We start from the raw sequence: 22,033 nt of genomic DNA, 5'->3' as shown, positions 1-22,033 counted from the left end.
ACACAGTTAAAAGCACATAAATTATTTAAAGTGTGAAAAAGCATATACCCATAAATCTAATTTCTTCTATTCTTGAACTGAACTATTTTATCATTTGTGGATATAACAGAACATACCTAAATAACAGAATATACTTAGCATGTATACTTTTCATTTCATTTCAGCCTCTTGATTTACTGTGCTTATAAAATAATCTAAACAAAAATGAAAAAAAAAAAACTTTGAAGGATAAAAAGCTCAATAAATTTGTCACCCTAAAATATGCTATTTTGGGATATCAAGTATTATGAGTTAAAGGCACCTGGGAAACAGCAGATCCAAGAAAGGCATTCTGACCTTCTTTTTATTCCTGAGAGCAGGACATATAACTCCCATGTGAAAAGTGCCCTTCTGATAACAGAAGGAAGGAAGACACTCCTATCACCAGAGAAAGGGAATCAGGGGCAAGAGAAATCTGTACAAACAAACCTTGTTACATTAACTCTTACCTTCCTAAGGACCTCCCCACAATTTGCTGCCCCTAGCCCAAACCCCTTTGTCTTACCACTTCTTCACAAACTATTTCTTTGTCTAAAAGGTATAAAGGGTTTCTGCTCTAGGCACTTCCTCAGTTCTTCATTCTTTGTGAAGGCTCCCACGTGCATGTGAAAATTTAATAAAAATTGTATGCTTTTCCACTGTAAATCTGTCTATGTCAATTTAATTCTTAGGCCCAGTCAGAGACTCAAATTAATAGAGGAAAATTTTTTCTCCCCTACAAGTTCAAACAAATAACAATAATGTAGTTTATTTTTAAATTATTTTATTTTTGAACATGTACTGCAAATAGATACTTGTTAATAAGAGAAAAAAACTAAAAAACTTTGTCTCATCTTTCCTGAGGGTATCTTTAATTGGCCTCTTTAACATACCACATTATACATTATTCATTTAGGTTCCTGGGTTGTTTACAGTAACAGAATAGTTTACTCTGTGAAAAGACCTCATGAGAGATCCACCTTGTTTTTCTAAGGTTCCCAGAAGGATGACAGTCACATGGCATTAGTTAACCATGTATCAGAAGAAGATAAATTATTCACAAACATTAGCAGAGTCCAAATTAAACAGAAATGGCATCAACAAAGTTAGCCAGAAAACCTATTTAACAGGTATATTTATTAAACTGAAAATTGTGAAGATCTCCCACAAAAAGAGACCCTATTGTCGCCATGAAGACTCAAAGAGAATCCAAGACACTTTTCCCCCAAATTCCCATTTTTTAATACTATGTCTAAGTATAAAAGGAAATAGATACCATGTGCACAAAATTAAAGTATGCTTTCATGTTTTAAAAACTATCATTATATATATGCCTTGCTGTTGAATTGCACACCTGAAACTTACTGGATTTTGTTAACCAATGTTACCATAATAAAAATTAATAAATTAAAAAATAAATAGCAAAAATAATAATAGATGGGTATGTTTAAGACTTAAGTATCTTTTCTTAATAGAAATAAATCTACTCAAATCCCATGTTAATAGATTTATGTAAATAAAAAGTCTAAAGGAAAAAACTGTCTGGGAGCTAAAGCAAAAAGCAAAAATTGGTAACACAATCACATTCACTTTTCAAATTTGTACTTTGTAACATGTATACATCACAGATATATTCATTATACATATATCCACATATGTATAAGGAATAAAAATGTCATGTTTCTACTTTATCATAATGCTGTTTTTATTAAAAATGTGTTAATGAAAGGCTCACTAAATTTAACTGATTTTATCATGGGGCATCATTTTTTCCCTAAGGTATGTACTTTTGATTTAATCAAACAACTTAGTAGAAAACTAAAATTCAATTACCAGAAAATTGCTTTTCCATAAACTGCTAGGAATATCTAGTTCACTGAGAAGAGAGAAACCTATACTGAAAGAAATCAAATTTTGAAATCTTTCTGAGAAACTCACCTTGCCTTTTTGGTTCAAGGGTTCAATTGTTAAGCTGTCAGGGCCAATGTCCACAATATTGCCCATCTGAAATCCATCTGTAGGGTGTGGAGCCCAAACGGGCTTTCCATCCTCCATTTTTGAAGTGAGCTATCCACTATCTCCTGTTTCAAAGAAACAATTAAAGCAACATAAATAACTTTGGAAATAGAAAACAAATATCATCCCTTTAAAAGTTACTGTGGAAATTGCAATTCATATAAGCACATGTCTACTCCTGCTATAGGTGATCCCCACCCCTCCCATCTTGCTACACCCTGTTCCTCCTTTATCCACCTTTAAAAAAGGACCAAGCAGAAGTTGCTCTATCCTCAGGTAACACCTGTTCTGCTACTGCCTTCCTTAGGTTGTGACTGAAGTAGAGTACTACACTTTGAGCACTACAGAAATAGAGAGCAATGATCATAGATTTTACCTATTGTCCCAGTGTGATTCATAACAGCACTCTCTTTTACTACCTACAGTATTCTGGATTGCACAATAAATTAAACAGCTGTCCCAGGAATAACTGTTATTGTGTAGAATTAGCTAAGAGTTGAACAGTAAGTCATTTTAGACCTGAAGGGATAAAAATGAGAGATGTGAGGAATTACTTCCTCTGGGAAACTTTCTCTGACAGTCTGGGACTACAGAGATGCCTCACCCAAGTGCTCCCTATACACATCTTCACAAAACTGCTCACACTGTTTTTGTTGTTTCCTCATTTTTTTCTACTGAGATAGAACTTATATACAATAAAATGTACATACCCTAAACATAAAAAAGTTGAAGAGTTTTGACAAATGGATGCACACACCTAACAAACACCCAATTAATATTGAGAACATTTGCATCACCCCTGAAAGTTCCCTCATGCCTCCATCTGGTCAATCTTTTGTCTCCACAGACATCTACTGTTTTGGTTTCTATCATCATAAATTAGTTTTTGCCTTTTCTTGAATTTTATATAATAGAAATCATATAGGATAAATGATTATGTATCTGGCTTCTTGCACTCAACAAGATATTTTTGATATTCAACCATGTTGTTGTGCATATTAGCTCACTGAAGGACTATATCACAATTGTTTACCTGTTGTCCTGTTGATAGACATTTGCATCATTTCCAGTTTTTGCCTAATCTAATTGTTCAAATGTTTCTGTAAAGCTTCTTTCATGCTTGGCATCCTCAGATCTAACATTTACAATTTGGTCTTTTGAGAATATTCTGAAGGGTCTGTGACATGTAAAACATTTAATTTTAACGAGCTTAGATTCTGTGAGTCTAGTGTGTAACAGTGAATCGTCGGATAATGAGTGATCCTAGAGGTTCTAGGTTTAGCATCTCGATAGAAATTTATTTTTAAATATTTATCTGTACTTAAAGAAGAGCTGATGCATGTGTCATAACTCACCTCTTGTGTGGCATTCTCAAATATGGGATTTCCCACGTCAGTGCTCTCAGGTCTTGTCTCTCATGCAAGTCAAAGGCATTTGGTACACAGTTCAATCAAAAAGCTACAAACTATTGACATGTTTGCTATAAGCTTGTTGGTTAATGTCTTCCACCCATGGCTATGTGGCGGGATTTGCTTTCTGCACACAGTAAATTCTATTAGGTTTAAGTGTAATTCTGAGTTAAGAAACTGAATGAAGATTCTCTACAGAAGTGAATCAATAACACTGCTTCAGACTTACGTTACCACACCTATACTTACATACCTTCCCTGAATAATCATATCTAGTCCCATGGTATTAAGTACCTTCCACATGTGAGTGGTGCCCAAATTTATTTCTCAAACCCAGAAAGCTTCTGAGTTCCCAGATGTTGACCTGCCTACTAGACAACTCCTCGTAGATATAACAGATGTAACAATGCTACATTATATTATTACTCTGTTCACCACCCCAGCCTGTTCTTTCTTATATCAATAAAGGGACCAACAATATTCAGTTCAAATCAAACCTTAGTCATCCTCAATTCTTCCAGCTCCTTCCAAATCCACATCGCCACCCACAATCCAGTTGGCTTTATATTCAATACGTATCTTAAATCCACCCACTTCTCTGTATCTCCTCTGCCATCCTAGTGAAAACCAACATTGCCTGTTACCAGGACTTCTGTAATTAACAGGAGTGACTCCTACTCTTGCCAATCTGCATAGATCACCAGAAATCCTATTGAAAAAGACAAATTTGCTAACGTTTCTGTTCCATCAGGACAGTTCTTTCAGTGTCTCCAAGGCCCAGCACAAAGCAGGCAAGTAAGTATTCACTGAGTGAATGAATAAATTGTTCACGCAGTTTGAGAAGAGTAAAAGGAAGATGGCAGACTAAAGAGAGTTGAAAGTTCTTAAAACCTAGGCTTGAAACTAAGCCCCACACTCTGACTAGCACTTAAGCAAGTTACTTAATCTCTCTGATCAGTATCTTTATCTTCACCCATATGTGATATTATCACTTATCTTACAGAATTGCTATGAGGATTAAGTAACAAAAAATTGAGATCACCGTTCTAAGGATACCCAATAGATGCTAGTCATACCTCTTCCCCTTATAAGTACCCATATCCCTTTGAGGAAAAGGTCTTGTGATAGTTCTAAATACAAAAGAAAATTACAGAATAGTCATGAGGGATTATTTAGAAATAACTGAGTACCTGAAAAAAAAAATTGCAGTAAGCAAAGCCCCCAAAGTCCAAAAAAGAATGGCAAATTCCCTTGATCTATTCAAATTGCTTTCCCATATCGAACCATTTGCTGCTGCTTCCCAGTTAAGACAGATTTACAGCTACACATCTAATGTTGTTGTTCCTCAAACCCTAAACCTACAGCAAAGGAATTCCTTAAAAAGATCAGTCCACAAGAATGGGCAGAACCAAAAAGTAGACAATAATGACAAAATTTGGGGAGTTGGAAAGAAAATGGTTGAGAGGCAACTGACAGCAAATCCAAGAGAGTTGAATCCCAAGAATAGGGAAAGATGAAAAACAACCCCAATTGTACCACTGAATCTCAAAAGACGTAAGAACTATAGCACAGATATACTCCTAGAACCAAGGATAAAAAAAGGGGAGTCTACCATAAGAAGATCAGGTGAAAGTTTGAGAAAGAGATCTCCAAATACCAACTACACACATACTCCTTATTGCTGGGCAAACGACTAACTCCCCACTCCTGTACCACTCTAAGAGAAGCCTAGTGGTTATTCTTTGGAGAAGACAGAGGGTCTCTCAAGAAACCCTAGAAACAATTAAGGGTGTGCATACAAAATTGCTACATGCTGACAAAAACTCTCTCTTTGACTAAAGTTTAGTTAAGCTCCTCTGAGCTTTCTTGACTAAGCCTCAACTAGGCATTCCATGTCTGTCCTGCCCTTGCTGGATCTGCATAGGAGAGTTTTAGTAAGAATCCTGCTAAGCCAGTTTAGAGAAATTCCTCTATCTTTGATATCTGATCAAGTTATTCATCCTCTACCTTTGGCCTGCCTTCTGTAAGAATCCTCTACCCTTGCTGTTTCCTCTTAGTTATTTTGCATTCACTAATTCACCTAACTCTGCTCGTTAGCTATAAATCCCCAGCTGTCTTTGCTATATTTGAATTTGAACCTAATCTCCCTCCCCTATTGTAATACTCCTTGTTACGACAGAATATATGTCTTCTATAGACTGAACTGTGTCCTCTCTGAAATTCATATGTTGAAGCCGTAACCCCAAATGTGACTGTATTTGGAGACAGGACTTTTAGGAGGTGATTAAGGTTAAATGATGTCATAAAAATGGGATCTTAATCCAACAAAATTGATAGCTCTATAGAAAGAGCTCTCTCTCTCCCTCGCCTCCCTTTCTCTCTTACCCTTCTACCCTCCACCCCACCTCCACAATGAGGAAAGGTTATGTGAGTTTACAACAAGGTGGTGGCAGCCAAATGAAAGCAAGAGAGAACTCAACAACACTGGCAGCCTGATCTTGGACGTCCAGCCTCCAGAACTGTGAATAAATGAATTCCTCTTTGTTAGCCCCCCAATCTACGGTATTTTGTTACAGCAACCCAAGCAAACTATTCCTATTGCAATGGTCCTGAATAAAGTCTTCCTTGCCATTTTAACAGGTGTCAGAATAATTTACCTTTGATGACATAATAGCAGAAATGAAATATTCACTAGAAAGTATAGAATAAAGTTGCAACTTTTCACAAAGCCAAGAAAAAGAGAGATAATAAGTACGGGGGAAAAAAATAGAAGAAAAAAATATATAAATGAGACAAAAAGATTCAACATTAAAATATCAGGAAAAGCAAACACCTGCCCTTCCTTAAAACAAAGAGGAGAGAAAGCTTTGAAATATCCAAAGAAAATTCACTTGAACTGAAAGGAAAAATTTTCTAGTCTAAGCAAAATGCCCATTAAATCTTCAACACCAGGGGTCCCCAACCCCCGGGGCCACAGACCAGTACCCTCTGTGGTCTGTTAGGAATGGGGCGGCACATAGGAGGTGAGTGGCGGGAGAGTGAGGGAAGCTTCATCTGTATTTGCAGCCACTCCCCAGAGCTAGTATCCACCTCAGCTCCACCTCAGATCATCAGGCATTAGATTCTCAGAGGTGTACTGGTCACTGGTGTCAAAAGGGCTGGGGGACTGCTGCTCAATACAATAACTGGAAAAAAGACACCATGTCAAATTTTGGAACACCAGAAATAAAGAGAAGATGCTACACATTTCTAGAAATAAGAGAAAAAAGGAGGAAAAAAACACTGGTCATATCCCAAGGGTCATGAATCAAACGGCTTCAGCAATACTGAAAGTAGGAAGTCTAGGCAATGCCTTTTCAATTCTGAAGGAAAATTATTTCTATCCTAGAACTCTGTACTTAGGCAAACTATCAGTCCAAACTGGAGCAGTTTGACCCAAGAGACAGCCACATTGAGTGCCGTCAGCAGACATCCACTGCCCTTAGACCAGGTGAATCTGGCCTAGGTTCTTATCTAAACTTGTCTTATTCTAACATTCATACTTACTAAATAAGCATGTTTGCAAATGAATAGTACTTAAAAAGATATTATAAAAGGAAAAGACAGTCTCAATTCCCAGTGCTACTGTACTTAAGCACATGAAAGGCTGACTACAAATGCACTGCAGGAGTACAAAGTAAAAAAAGAAAAAAAACTGTATAAATCATTGGAACAGATTTAAAAATTCGAAATTATTCAGGAAAAGTGGGAATACTCTATAATACCTTATCATTAACTGAAAACTCTCATTTTTAGGACTTGACAACTCATATTTTTAAAGTAAGCACTATAGTAATCTATAGACGTAATTTATAGTAGCAGTAAGTAATTTATAGAAAGTAATCTGTAGCTTTTTAGACATACTGTGCTAACCTTCCATTTATTCTTGTTGAAAGACAAGTAGCATATCATCAAGAGTCTCTCTGGGAAGCAAACATATTGGAGATTAGAGTGACAAATATATACCTATCCATATTCTTTTTTCTGCAACTCCAGTGTCATGAGTAGAACAAGTAGATCCATACCAAAAAATATGAGCTATCACCCGCTATGTCAATACCATTATCTTCAAAAAATTACCCTTTAAAAATAATAGCTGTGACAATTATAATGCCTTTGTATTTCATTAGCAAGGGTATTAGCAATTGAGCAGTAGCTAAAAGTAATTTAGAGTTGGGTTGAAAAAGCTGAAATAAGATACCAAAAGGAAAGAAAAAAGCACTAAACAGGATAAGAACTCTTAATAAGACTGCCTTCCACAGCCATTCATTCTGTTAACCTATTTTTTTAGCCATCTATTATGTACTACAAATTGCTAGGCATTGGGGATATGGTGGTGGGCAAAAAGAGACATGGTCTGGCCTCATGGATCTTTATAATAGGGTTACAACCTTCTGCTTTGTCTGTTAGTCATCTTACTCATGGTTTGTTATCTTTTTTGTCTTTTTGCTTCAGATAGAAAAAACTCCTTTGGTATTTCCTGTAATTTCAGGCCTTCTAGTGGAAAATCCCCCCAGCTTCTGTATGTCTGAAGAGGTCTTTATTTCTCTATATCTAAAAGAGAACTTTGCTGGATATATTATTCTTGGCTGGTAATTTCTCTCTTTCAGTAGTTGAATATTTGATTGTACTCCCTCCTGGCTTGTACAGTTTCTGCTAAAAAAAATCAATGATAATCTAATGGGTTTACCTTTACAGGTTACCATTTCTTTTCCCTGGCTGCCTTGAAAATTCTTTCTTTGTCATTAATTCTTGACAGTTTTAATATAATGTGCCTTGGAGGAGGTATTTTTGGATTGAGACAGGTGTTCTGTTTGCTTCTTGGAGTCAAGGATCCAGTTTTTTCCATAGGTTTGGGAAGTTCTTGTCCACTTTGAATAACCTCTCTGTTCCCTTCTCCTGTTCTTCTCCTTCCTTATCCATTATCCTTATATTGCTGTTTCTGATGGTGTCAAACAATTCTTGTAGAGCCTTTTTTTTCTTTTTTTTTTCTTTTTACTTTCAAGTCTCCCTCTACTTCCATCTGTGTCATTTCCATATTTCTGTCATTGATATCACTAATTCTCTTCTCCATCTGGTCAGCTCTATTTTCTAAGCTCACTATTTCATTCTTCGTCTCCTTTACTGAGTTCTTCAGCTCCAGAAGTTCTATTTGGTTCTTTTTTTAAAGTTTCGATCTCTTTAGTATTCTTTTTGTTCATTTCTTTTATTTCTGAGTTCATTAAACTGCCTGAGTTTTCTTGCATCTTGCTAAGTTTTTGCGGAACTGCCATCTTGAATGCTCTGTCATTTAAATTGCATATTTCTATATCTTCAAGTTTATTTTCTGGAGATTTTTCATTTTCTTTCTGAGCTGCCTTGCCACCTTGGCTATTCATGGTATTTGATGGATATTTTTTGCCTATGCATTCATGGGAATGAACTCTGTTTTTAAAAAAAAAAAATGTATTATTATTATAAGTGATCCCTCTTTAGCAGGTTGCTAGGAAAACAACTACTTGGAACGGAGCAGCAAACAAAATTGGCAAAAATCCCTGCCCTCCAGGATCTTAAATTCTAGTTGGGGGTAAGGGAGTGGCACAGATGTATCAAATTTGCCTTCTAAAAAGACTACTCTTTCATTTGGCCAGACCCTGGCCTGGCTGATCAAAAGAATGTTATATATACCTTTGGCACATAGCTTTAAACTGGCAACTTCTCTCATCAGTATCAGTGTGTCCTGAAGGCTATTAGCTTCCCTCGTGTCCAGATACTGAAAAAACTGGGCACCAGGTAACAGTTGGCCATGACTGCTGTGTTGTGTGTGTGTACCTAGAACAATCTTTTATTGAGCATTTCAGTTCCATAAGAACTTATATACTAAAATTCTCAAAAACATTTCAGAAGCATTCCCTTTAGTCACTAAATTACCTTTGAAAATGCCTTCCTAGAAAACATCTCCAGGTTAATCTTATTCAGTATAGGAATTATTGAATTGCTATAATATCATATTATGCATTCACTAAACATTAGTATTGAACTTTGTTGTGAATATCTTGGTTTTATCAGCAATAAAAATTCATTAACAATGGGGATAAAATATCTACCATGAAGTCTAAAATCTTGACAAAGAAATATAAGAAAACATCTCAAGATAACAAGAACTAAAAACTGAATACCTCAGCATGATTAAGAAGCAATTTTTATATTCACTTTTTTATTTTTCAAAGACTATTCGGTACATATTATGTGCCAGCAACTGTTTTAGGCTTAGATATTGATGAGAAAATACAGAAATCTGTTTTTAGGTCTAAGACATCAAAAAAGAGAAATGTCTAGGCCAGCTATGAAACTTTTTGATTTTAATAGAAGTAGATCCAGTTGATCACAGCAATGGTCCTAATGACTGATCATTTTTTTACAAAGGTTATAGAATTGTACTTTCAAATATAATCTTAGAAAGCCCAATGTACTGATTAATATTTAGTGCGAGGTCCATTACCACTTGATTATTAGATATAGCCTCAGAAAATCAAAGCTAACTTCAACTTACTTGGTAATGGCTAAGATTAACTCACTAACCAAAAAAAAAAGAGGGTAATAAATAACAGTAAATATTTTATTAATAAGTTTATTATATAGTTGTTAAATATTTAAAATATTTTATATGATGATTTGAAAAGTAACACTATCAGGGAAATTACTCCAAATATGTACAATGTGAACTGTGAAAATTGGTTATATGATTTTGTTACAGATTTTCAGAGAAGAAATCAAACAATATTTCAGATACGAACTCCACCATTATTACCACAAAACATATTTGAATTTAGACATAATTCAAATAATATATGTGGACAATCTATACGAACATAACATAGACAATCTAGAGAAAGTCCTGTATTCTTCAGAGACTAAATATCCCAGTTTATTTCAAAAGCTCAAAATTCCTTTTACAGATGTTAAAATACCTGAATAGTGATATTACGCAAATGAGTTAAATTTTTCATACTGTGACTAATGTAAATTACTGTCCAAGATTATATCTAGAACTTACCTAGATTTATAATTAGTGCTAGATACAAAGTTACTTCTTAAGTTTGTTGGTCTTCCAAAAATGGATTTGTAAAAGACTACAGACTTTAATTCATTTTCTCCATGAATGGACAATGTTGTTCTCCCAATAAGTTGTTAATGAAAAGAACAATCAAATTTCAAGAAACAAGTTGATCTTCAAACCAAAAGGTCTTTTCTCCAGAAGGATCCTGCCCGTGCAAAACAGCCCCACTCTGCTCAAGTTGAAACACTCTGCAGCTTAAATTTCAGGTTTTTGGTCAATGTTACTCTGATTTTTCAGGGACTAAGAGATCTACCTGTGAGCAAAACCACAATCTAGATGGTATACTCTAATCAATAAAGGTGATAAGTCTGAACAATCCTTAGTCTTTTAAATGCATCTGTGATGTCTCTGACATTTTAAATCTCCTAAAATGTCCCAAAATAGAAGTTGAAGATTTTCACCTATAATCAGCATAGTTGTTTTAAGAGGTGACCCTAAAGTTCAATCCAATTCAGGGCACACAGTTATCCTGAAAATTCATTAAACAAACAATCTCAAATGCTATGATCAGGAGGAAGAAACTCTGAGAGACACCCAAATAAAAAAGGAAGGGTAGAAGGTATTACTCCATTGTAATCTCTATCAATCTTTCATAAATGAACCAATAATATCTAGGAAAGTCAATTAAGTTCTACTGTAATTCTTAAAAACTAAGTTATTTTAACTCTATAAATGGGATGTGTATGCATGTATGATGTGCATATATCACACAAAGGAAGAACTGAAGATGAACTGAATCTTCTCACAGCTGGTATGAAGTTCAATGCAGCTAGTCAAACACCCGCACAGGGAGACGTGGCAGGCACCAGACCCCCGTTAAAGCGAATCCCACTACATGGGGTCAACCCCTCACAAAAGCTCCTCCAATGTAGTCATAGCCATTCCTCAGGCTAGTCAGCCTGAGGGTCCATCCCTTCCACTGACATGCCAACAACAATCAAGGTTCAACTGCAACAAAAGAGCATTCATAATCCACACAAGGGACATGCATGAGCACCAGCTCAAGTGATAGAAAAGACTGTACCACTGGGCCCCACAGGACATCTACTACACATAAGGGCCATCTTCCAAAACCAGGAGATGTTGTGAACCTACCTAATTCATAGAAAAAAACACAAGGAGTCAGCCAAAATGAGGAGACAAAGTAACATATCCCAAGTGAAAGAACAGGACAAAACTACAGAAAAAGAACTAAATGAAACAGAGGTGAGCAATCTACTAGATGTGAAGTTCAAAACACCAGTTATAAGGATGCTCAATAAACTTAAGGGAAGAGTAGATGAACTTAGTAAGAAATTTCACAAAGAGACAGGAAGCATAAAAATGAAGATGGAAAACATAAAAATGGAGATGGAAAACATAAAACAAAACGTAAAGGAAAACATAGAGCAAAAAGAAAAAACTTCACAAAATAAGGATAGTTTAAGAAACCTCTGGACAACATCAAGCATACCAACATTCACATCACAAGGGTACCAGAAGGAGAAGAGAAGAGAGTAAGGGACTGAAAACCTATTTCAAGAAATAATGAAAGAAAACTTCCCTAACCTGGTGAAGGAAATAAAGACATATAAGCCCTGGAAGCACAGCCTTCCAAATGAGATGAATTGAAAGAGGCCCACACCAAGAAACATCATCATTAAAATGCCAAAGGTTAAAGGCAAAGAGAAAATCTTATAAGCAGCAAGAGAAAAAGTTAACTACCAGGGAGCTCTCACAAGACTGTCAGCTGATTTCTCAACAGAAACTTTACAAGTCAAAAGGGAATGGCATAAAATACTCAAAAGTGATGAAAAGCAAGGACCTACAACCAAGATAACTCTATCCAAAAAGGCTATCATTTACAATCAAAGGAGAGATAAAGAGCTTCCTAGACAAGAAAAAGCTAAATGAGTTCATCGCCACCAAGCCGATGTTAAGGAGGTGCAGGGAGGAGGAGGAGAAAAAGAAGAGATTAAAAATATGAATAATAAAATAGCAATAACTACATACCTATCAATAACTACTTTAAATGTAAATGGATTAAGTGCTCTAATCAAAAGACAAAGGGTGGCTAAATGGATAAGAAAACAAGACCCATACATATGCTACCTACAAGAGACCCACTTCAGATGGAAAGATGGACTGAAAGTAAAGGGATGGAAACGAAAAAATAAAAAGCCGAGGTAGCAATACTTAGACAAAACAGACTTTAAAACAAAGACTATGACAACAAAGAAGGACATTTCATAATGATAAAAGACATTTTATAATTATAAATGGATCAATCCAACAAGCCGGACATAACCCCTGTAAACATTTATGCATCCAAAGTAGGAGTACCTAAACATATAAAGCAAATATTGACGGACATAGATTGACAGTAATGCAGTCATAGTGGAGAACTTTAACACCCCATTGACACCAGTGGACAGAATCAACAAGGAAAGAGCAGCTTTAAATGACACTTAGACCACATGGAATTAATTAATATTTTTAGAACATTTCATCCCAAAGCAGCAGAATATACATTCTTCTCAAGTGCACATGGAACATTTTCCAGGACACACCACATGTTAGGCCATAAAACAAGTCTTAACAAATTTAAGAATCCTGAAATCATATCAAGCATCTTCTCCAGTCACAATGATATGAAAATTAGAAATCAATTACGAGAGGAAAACTGAAAAACACACAAACACATGGAAGCTAAATAACATGTTACTGAACAGTGAACAGGGTAACAAAAAGATCATGGAAGAAATGAGAAGATATCTCAAGACAAATGAAAATGAAAAATCTATGAGACACAGCCAGAGCAGTTCTAAGAGGCAAATCCACAGCACTACAGGCCTACCTCAAGATACGAGAAAAATCTCAATCTATCCTTATACCTAGGAACAGAATAATTCAGCTAAGTCAAGGGAAACGACAAAACACAACATTTCATGGACCATTCACTGTGTACCAGACATTGTACTTAAGTACTCTAACACTTTATCTCACTTAATTTTCACAACTCTGGGAGGTACCTCCATTTTGAAACTGAAGTTCAGAAGTTTAGGCAAGTTGCCTAAACAGAGGCACCTAAGAAACAAGTGTAGGGGCAAGATCAGAATCCTGTGTGACCCCAACTGCAAATCTATAATCACTGCACTACATAAATGCCTAATCAAGCTTCTTGTCTACACCAGTGGTTTATACTTGTCACTAGATCTGGAAGAAGACCTGGTTGTATAATACTAAGTTGTCTTAAACGATTTTTTTAATAGCATAAGAAATACAGTTTAAAAGTAAAGTCTTTATGAGAAACCTTACTACTTCTTTCATAAACATTAAAATTTGGGTATTTTTTTCCCCTGACATGAGATCTTTTTTCAACCCACCATAATGTGCCCACACATCTTCACCTTGAAAATGTAACATCTCAAGCTTTAGTCAGGGTAGATTATTCCTTTCCACTTTTACTATTATTATACTGCTGTCAGCAGTCGTCTTGGCATTTGCTTTGAATTGCTTTTAGTGCATCTCACTGCTCTTACACACATCTGGGAGTGTCCTGCCCATCTGTAGTACACCACCGTGATGTCACGAGAGTGAGCTCACTGGCCCAATCACAAGGATGCATGAATGTCAGTTCAGCATGTGACCCAGCATCCAAAAGGTCCTGTTTATGATTTCTTACTTGTAAAGTCCTAATTTAGATTTCAATTTAAATTCTTTAATTCTTTACAAGAACATACTAGAATTTTGTGGCTTGAGCAGTCCATGCTAAAAGGCAAACATGCTAATACGTGGACTTAATTTTGTCTTCCAATTAATATTACATTTAAATGACTAGCTGAGAGTCAAAGAATCAAATGGATTGGAGCATTTTTTTTTGGAATTTTTCATTTCACTGATTCAGTTATAAAATATCATTACATTGCTGTTTCTGAATTGACATCAATAAAAATATGTAATAAAATATTGCAATATTTTATAAAATGAGAAACTTGAACTATATTTTTGAAATTTTTTTCAAATTTATTTTAATTACTTCCATTCCCACTCCACATGCTTTGAAGATCATATCCACCAAACTATCTGTAAAAATTCAAAATTTTCTCAATTTTTAGGATAATCAAAGCTTTCACCACATCTACTTCCCAAACTGTATCTGTATCCATATATTGCTCTTTCTCCTCTATCACTAGGCCAAATGATTCTTACTCATGTCTAAGACCAATCCCTCTGCTTACCCACCATATCCTATCCCTTCCAGGCCACACAAGTATTTCAATAATACCTATCTCTTTTTCTCTTTTTCTCATCATCATATTTTCCCTTTTCACTACTAAACCATTCCCATTCACTGCCTATATACGCTATTTCTATTTTCTCTCTTCTCATCCTCTCTTGAACCTATTCCTATCAGACTAATGTCCCTGTCCCCAGCCATCAAGATCGCAGATGACCTCTTCCACACTGCTGCATCACATGATCAATTTTCAATTCTCATCTTACTCAAATATGAAGCATCATTTGATACATACAGATCAGTACTCTCTCCTTGAAGCACTTACTTCAAGATAACTCACTCTTCTGATGTTCTTCCTGTATTGCCTTACCTCCTTTTTGGTCTCCTTTGGTTGAATCCTCCTTATCTTTCAAAATCAGAAACTCTTGGGAATCAACCTTTGGGCCTTTTCTACATCCACTCTCATCTCCTTGTTTATCTCATCTAACCTTAAGGCCTTAAACATTTCCCATATGCTTCCATCTCATTCACATAAAAGTGGCTCACAAGACCTTTCACAAATTATCTCCCACCCACCACTACACCCTAATAGTCTTCCCTATTTTGTTTTTTCTATAATACTTAACATATGACATACTTACATATTTTACTAATTTAGAATGTAGTGTCTTCAATCCAGGGACTGTGTTTTATTCACTGCTATGAATCTAGAAGTCCAGAACAGGGGTTGGTACAAAATAAGTTTTATTAAGTTGACTAACTTTATAATCCTGCCAACTATAAAATAAATACTGTGATTGCTGTGACATAAAAGAAACCAAAAGCAGAGAAACCTGACACTTTAGTTAGCCTACTTCAGGCTCCATCACAGCAAATATAAACCTTCCCTTAGATATTTTTAAATATCACAAATAGATTAAAGAGAACCACTTGTACCTGAATGCCCTAGAGATGGGAACCTCAGTACTTTTCAGCTGCACCCGTGTCCTGGCTCCTCTTGATTTTGTCATGGAACATACCTCAGGAAATGTGTTTCTGACTGGTAGTGTAGATCTGTTCATATTTGTTCATCCTCATACCAATTCTGAATTTCCTTTGGTGAAAGTAAAGGCTGATGTCACATGTCTATGTCACTCAATATAGAGCCAATAAGATTTTTTTTTTAAAAAAGGTAAATGTTCATTGAGAGCTGGCATTCCCACTTATCATGAAGCAGGACTATGAAGCATCATTTGACACAGTTGAGCTCATTATTTACTGAGATGGGCCTCTAATAGAATGTTCTTAATAACTAGAAAGGCAATTTTTTAACAAGGCATTGATTGTTTTTAACTTTTAATTAAAGTCATAGAGTTAAATATCATACTTGACTCTTCCAAAATTAGTCCTCAACAGTGTCCCAGGATTCATGGGTAGAAGCCTTAGAGTCAACCATATACTGTTTAATAACATTAAAAAAAAAAAAAAAAAGCACATACAGAAATATGATCCAAAAATTACAAACGTTATCTCCTATTGCCATTAAAAGAATTCAAACTAATTATTTTGGGAGTTGGAGTGGAGTAACTAAAGTGATAATATTCCAGGTTCCCTAATACCTGGGAGTGGAGTGGGGGGAGTAGCCAAAAAACCAGTGCTGTGCACTGTCTCTAATCACTGCAAGGTGGGTAAAGTTAGTAGTCGATACCACCTTTCCTGTCTTCATCTTTTCCCCATCTGAGAACAGTAACTTAGCTCCACCAAAAAAAGGCAAAAATCAAGACATAAAGACCATCTTAATTCCTTGAGATTAAAAGATTCAAATCACAAGCTATAGAAATCTTACCTGTTAGGAAGTAAATTAGTAGAAAAAAACAAACCAAGTATTTTCTTGCTTTACAAACACGTCTACATTTGTTTGCCTTATTAAATCCCCAGGGCTAATAGTTTCTTTAAATAGTAATCCAAAAATTTCAAACATTGATGATATTCACTATGTTCACATTGCTTTTCCCCAGTTTATCATCTTTGTCCCTCTCTCACCTATAAACATCATTGTTCTTCCATGGCTGAGGTGTTGCATTCACATAAGTAACGAATCAAAAAAGTAAAATACTCTTATATGAGAGCATCAAGACAGGATTACTCAACTGCCCAACTGAAGTCAATACAGGGAGACTGACACTTTAGAGAGAGAGTAATTTAAGCTGGATCTTGAAGTTCCAAGGATTTCAACAAATAGAAAATTAGGGTGGAGTATTTTAGAGAAATGAAATAGCAAAAGCAGAAATTCAAAAATGTGAAACAAACTGGAAGGTGTATTGAGTATGAAGAGGAGAAAAAGTCTCAGTGCAAGATGAAGCTGGAAAGGCAAATTCAAATGGAAGTATAAAGGGCCTTAACTCTAATTCTTTATTCCACAGGCAATAGAGAACCATCTGATTAGATTTGCATATTTGAAAGATCACTTTGCTCTGGTAGAAGAGACTGTGTGTAAGAATCTAATTAATGAGAGAAAAAAAAAAACATCAAAAGTAGGGCAGTATTAGAGAGAATGACAGAATGGGATAGATACCAGATAGTAGCAAAACATGGACGAACAAACCAATAAAATGAATAGGTTTAAGACCTGACTGGGTGTTTCAAATATAACTAAAAGAAAAATTAATACTAGATAAGAAATGTAATCTCTTATGTATCAATATTATTAACTGGCCATTAGTTTTATAAGACTTTGTCTCATATGCCCACTAAATAGCAAATTCATCATGATAATTATATTCTAAGGTTATTTATTCAGGAACTGGATTTTTCTGATTGTTACAATCTACTGGACTATAAATAGCCCTCAAATCAGATGTGAATATTCACTGCCTACCATTCAATTTGGCCTTTCACACAAATGTGTTGGATAAATAAAATTAATTAACATAAGTTCTCAAAACATGGATTAAAAAACACAGTTTTACCAAATAGTTGGCAAAGTTTAGGTGAGTCAAGTGTTTTTAAAGCAGATTTCAATAAAAAGTAGATTTATAAGCAGCCGAATGAATCAAACATTATAATGGGGATTATTCTGAGTAGAAAAATTGGCTTGGACTTTTGATTTTTCACAGCAAGACTTGAGATAAACACAATTTATGTATTTCTATGATCTCTCATAAAAAAAAAAGTTTCATAAAAACATAATGGTTTTGTTAAGGCACTTAAAAGTTAACCAAATAGTTTTTCACAAAAATAACTGATCACTCTAAAATGTAAAACAGTGATTATATGATCCAAAGCTTCACACATCTTCCCAGCTCATTAAGCATGACATAGCAAAGGAATACTATTTATAGGATTAAAGGGCTTCAGTTTTCCTAAACAGAGTTAGAAGTACGCAAACTGTTTTGTTCTGTTTTTTAAGTAGATCTTACAATGAAAACCCTCTCCTCTACTGCACTTTGGGCATCTTGCCTTTATTCATAACCACCAATGTAGCTAGGAATGTTTTCCTTTAAAGCTGCTGCTTTCAACCTACACCAAAATCCAATTTTGAGTTTTTACAGTACCAACTTTATTTATGAAGTCTCTAGTTATTAAGGTCGAATGAATCCAAAAACTTTAGTTCAAGTACTCAGTTACTATTTTTAAAATCTCATACATTTTTTGGAGTTAATTATACAGTGATTATTCAATAATTAAAATTCAACTCAGCTACAATTTACTCTCAATTCACAAGAACTACAATCCTAGAAAAGAATCCTTTAGAACTATTGAGAACTCTTCACAAAAGAAAAATTTCTTTAACTAATGGTTTGAGCCTTGTTTCCTTCACTTTAGTTGTTCATATTAAGTAGAGTCTTCTCAAAATCTCCATTCAATACTGATAGCGTTTTAAGAAAAAGCACTTTATATCAAATTCTTCATTAAAGTGATGAAAAAAACAGATTTAGTTGTTTTTTGTTTTTTTTTTTTTAGGTCAAATACACTACTAAAAAAGACTTACATAACCAAACACAAGGCCCTTCTACCCTCGTCCTGACCTCCCCCCTCCCCCTTACATGGTTGCTCTCTAGGCCTGCTGGCCAGCTGTCATTCTGGGACTTCCTTTCACTGTTCTCTCCTGGGTATATAATGAAGTCTTTTCATATTTACCTTCATATTTAAATGACATGTTGAATACACACACACATACAAAGTAAATTCTACATTGCAAGTCATTTTTCTTCAAGATTTTAAAAGTATAACAAGTACTTTTAGCAACCAGAACTGCTCTGCCTTTCTGATTCAGATTTTATACTCCTGTTTCTTTCTTGCCTCTAAGCTGCAAGCTCAAAGGATCTGGCTTTAATGAGCGCTCTAAACTTCCATGACAACATGGCTAAGTGTGCAGTCCTCGAATGCACTGTGTACACACTCCCAAACTACATTCAGTCAGGAGGCCAAGTCATACATAGCTCAGATTATTTCTATTATCTCTTCTAAAATGTCTTTCCCTGTTTTTTTGTCCTTTCTAAAAGTTCTACAATTTAATGTTGTACCTCTATGAAACTGCTACTCTCATTTTCTCTTTTCTATTACCCATTTTTTTCTCTTTATTCTATTTTTCTTAGAAATGTCCCCACCTGACCTTCTAATCCTTCTGTTGAAGTTTTTATTTCTATAATCACATTTTTAATTTCACTCCATTGTCTTTGTTTATGTTGCTTTTTTTTCCTACTTTGTTTCTGTTCTCTTGCAGGAAAAGCTTTCCTCAACACACGCAGTCTTCTGTTCACATTTAGAAGTCACTAAAAAGCTGACTAGAAGCTCTGTTTCAGTAGATCCAGAGTATCACCTGGTAAACTTTATTCTAAAGTAACTTCTTTGTGGAGATGTTTCCACTGTTAGTGTCTGTTCTGATAAAGTTGTTTTCCAGAGAAAAAGGCTTCTGGTCTCTGGCAAGACGGTTAAGGAACTGGAGGCCTAACCTCTTCGCACATAGCCTTTCAATCAACCACACTGTTTTTAACCCTGAGTCTTTGCCCTCACCTTCTGTAATAACTGAAACCTCTAACCATTAAGCCTCTGATTTCCTCTTGTTAGTTTTCCCAGCAGCAAGAGCTTAAATACAGATTCCTCTACTTAACAAAGTCAGATAATATTTCTCTCTCCAAATTTGCTGAAATCCTTCAACTACTATTACCTTCTTCTTCAAGTCTCTTTGCTCTTGTAAATTTATATTTTTTAATTTCTCTGTTATCACTTTAATGGAAGTATCAGAAGAGAAAAACAGATAAATGTATGCAAACAAGAAATTAACGCTTAACGAGGTAAAACAATTTTATAGAATAATTCACTATTTATTTACATTGTTGCATTGGAAATGTTTAACAAAGCTTATTAATCTGATAATTTCACATTTGATATTTTCATCATTGTTTTTTTAAAAGCCCTAATACTATATTAACACAGTCATTTCTTACTTAAGAGTTTTTTAACTTAATATTTAAAAGTCTGACATAAAATGCATTTCAGGTAAGTGAATTATGTTCTCATAGAGTACTATTCTCACTAACTTTCATTACAAAATTTGAAATGTTTCCCTAAAGAAAAGGGTTTAACCCCAGGAAAGAGTAAAATCATTTATGATCTTTAAATTTTTAAATTATCATGAAAAGAAAATAAGTTTTCTTGAAATATCAGCAGAAATACTCAAACGTATATAATAAATGAAAAAGCACAATAAAAGAAAAATATTAGTACCCAAAGCTAGCAGAATCATTACTATTGTTCATCATTCTTCATTTATTGTATCTACTACATGGTAGCAGTCCCACAAAGGCCTACAATGTTAGTATTTTTACTTTATTTCAACATTCTCAAATACTACATTCTAAATGAAGAATCTACAGTTTAATTAAAAATAAATTTAGAAATATAAAAGAAACTTTACAGCTCTGCTACTCTATAACCTTGAGAGAAAATACTTAATTTTTCAACATAATGGCAAAAATACGTGTGGGGATCTTCATTTCTATGGCACAAATTCTCCTCTTTTAACTCTGTAGAAAATAATTACGCAGTCCAACTTATCTTCTAGAGAATAATCTAATATCTTATTTTGTTTACGAGATATTGATAACCCATATCATCACTCAGGATACCCCAATAATATCAAAAAAGCAAAATCACTTAAAACATGCTAGATTGGATCAAGCCATGCAGTATTAACCTCAAACTTAGAACCAAATGGCAACAGTGAGAGGTGTACCAGCTCTTCGAAAGAATGTTAGAATTTGACTATTTTTACAATCTGAACAATCAATGAACCACGTTGTTGTGTTCATTTCCAAATATAAAAACAAAGGCGGGGAAAAGTTAAGTGACTCATCCAGAGCTGAACAACAGAGCACTAAAACAACGCTCTCCTTTGTCCATCCATTTGCTTTCGATTAAACGGTGCCAACCCTTCTACTTTTAAAAATCTGTTTCAATCATAGCCCACTTGTAGAAATTATATACTAGAAGAAAATTCTGCATTTAAAATATATTACATACTACATTGTATGTAATATATTTTAAAATATATTACCGAACATCCAATTTTTTGTTCCTAAAAAGGGATTCAAGTGTGCACTACAATATATTATTGAAAACCACTTAGAAATAATTAGCAGTTAGTGTGGCTCAAAAGAAATATTTTTAAATATTCAACCCAAATGCCTCCACTTTACAAGTATTTGAACAGATCCCCATAAAAGATCAGAGTGGAAATATATATTTTTTCATTCTTAAATCAGCTGAGAAATCGGTCTCCTTAATGAAGTCCTTTTTGCTAAGGGAATAAACTCAGGAGAAAAGGATCTTAGCAGAATCTTCGTTTTATCACTTAAGTACCCAATTTTTTTTTTTTTTTTACTACTTAGTATAGCACATCCTATTACATTTTAAGCGTAAACTACTCTAATCTTAATAATTTGGGATACTTAATCATGCTTCACAGCAATTACAATTTTATCACAGCATGAACAGGATCATAAACATTATAGATGTTAAGTACATTAATTCTTTAAAACATGAAATCTCGCCTAGAAAAATCTGTAACTGAACCGCAGAGCAAAGAAAGCCAACACTCCAAAATTTTCTAATTGCATCGATTATTTTTTTACAGGTAAAAGGGGTCAAATATGTGGTGACAGAAAGAAATCTAACTATTGGCAGGGAACACACAATGCGAAATGACTTACTGTTGAATTGTACACTTGAAACTTATTGGATTTTGTTCAT

The 22,033-nt window shown here is 34.7% G+C and overlaps 1 protein-coding gene across 10 annotated transcripts in view; it reads right to left on the bottom strand.

Moving 5' to 3' along the window:
• The window catches only part of MYO6 (myosin VI), a 141,257-nt gene that overhangs the window by 84,622 nt on the left and 34,602 nt on the right, over positions 1-22,033 (bottom strand). For all 10 annotated transcript variants that reach the window (XM_016141702.2, XM_016141705.2, XM_016141707.2 and 7 more), the window contains exon 2: positions 1,957-2,099. In XM_016141702.2, the coding sequence (XP_015997188.1) occupies positions 1,957-2,073 (117 nt within the window). In that variant the 5' untranslated portion in view covers positions 2,074-2,099. The remainder of the gene's footprint in view (positions 1-1,956; positions 2,100-22,033) is intronic.

The sequence above is a fragment of the Rousettus aegyptiacus genome, unplaced genomic scaffold (genome assembly GCF_014176215.1).
Source record: "Rousettus aegyptiacus isolate mRouAeg1 unplaced genomic scaffold, mRouAeg1.p scaffold_m13_p_1, whole genome shotgun sequence".
In the NCBI taxonomy this organism is placed as follows: Eukaryota; Metazoa; Chordata; class Mammalia; order Chiroptera; family Pteropodidae; genus Rousettus; species Rousettus aegyptiacus.
Note: the sequence above shows the minus strand (reverse complement) of the source record. Positions and strands in the feature narration are given on the sequence as shown.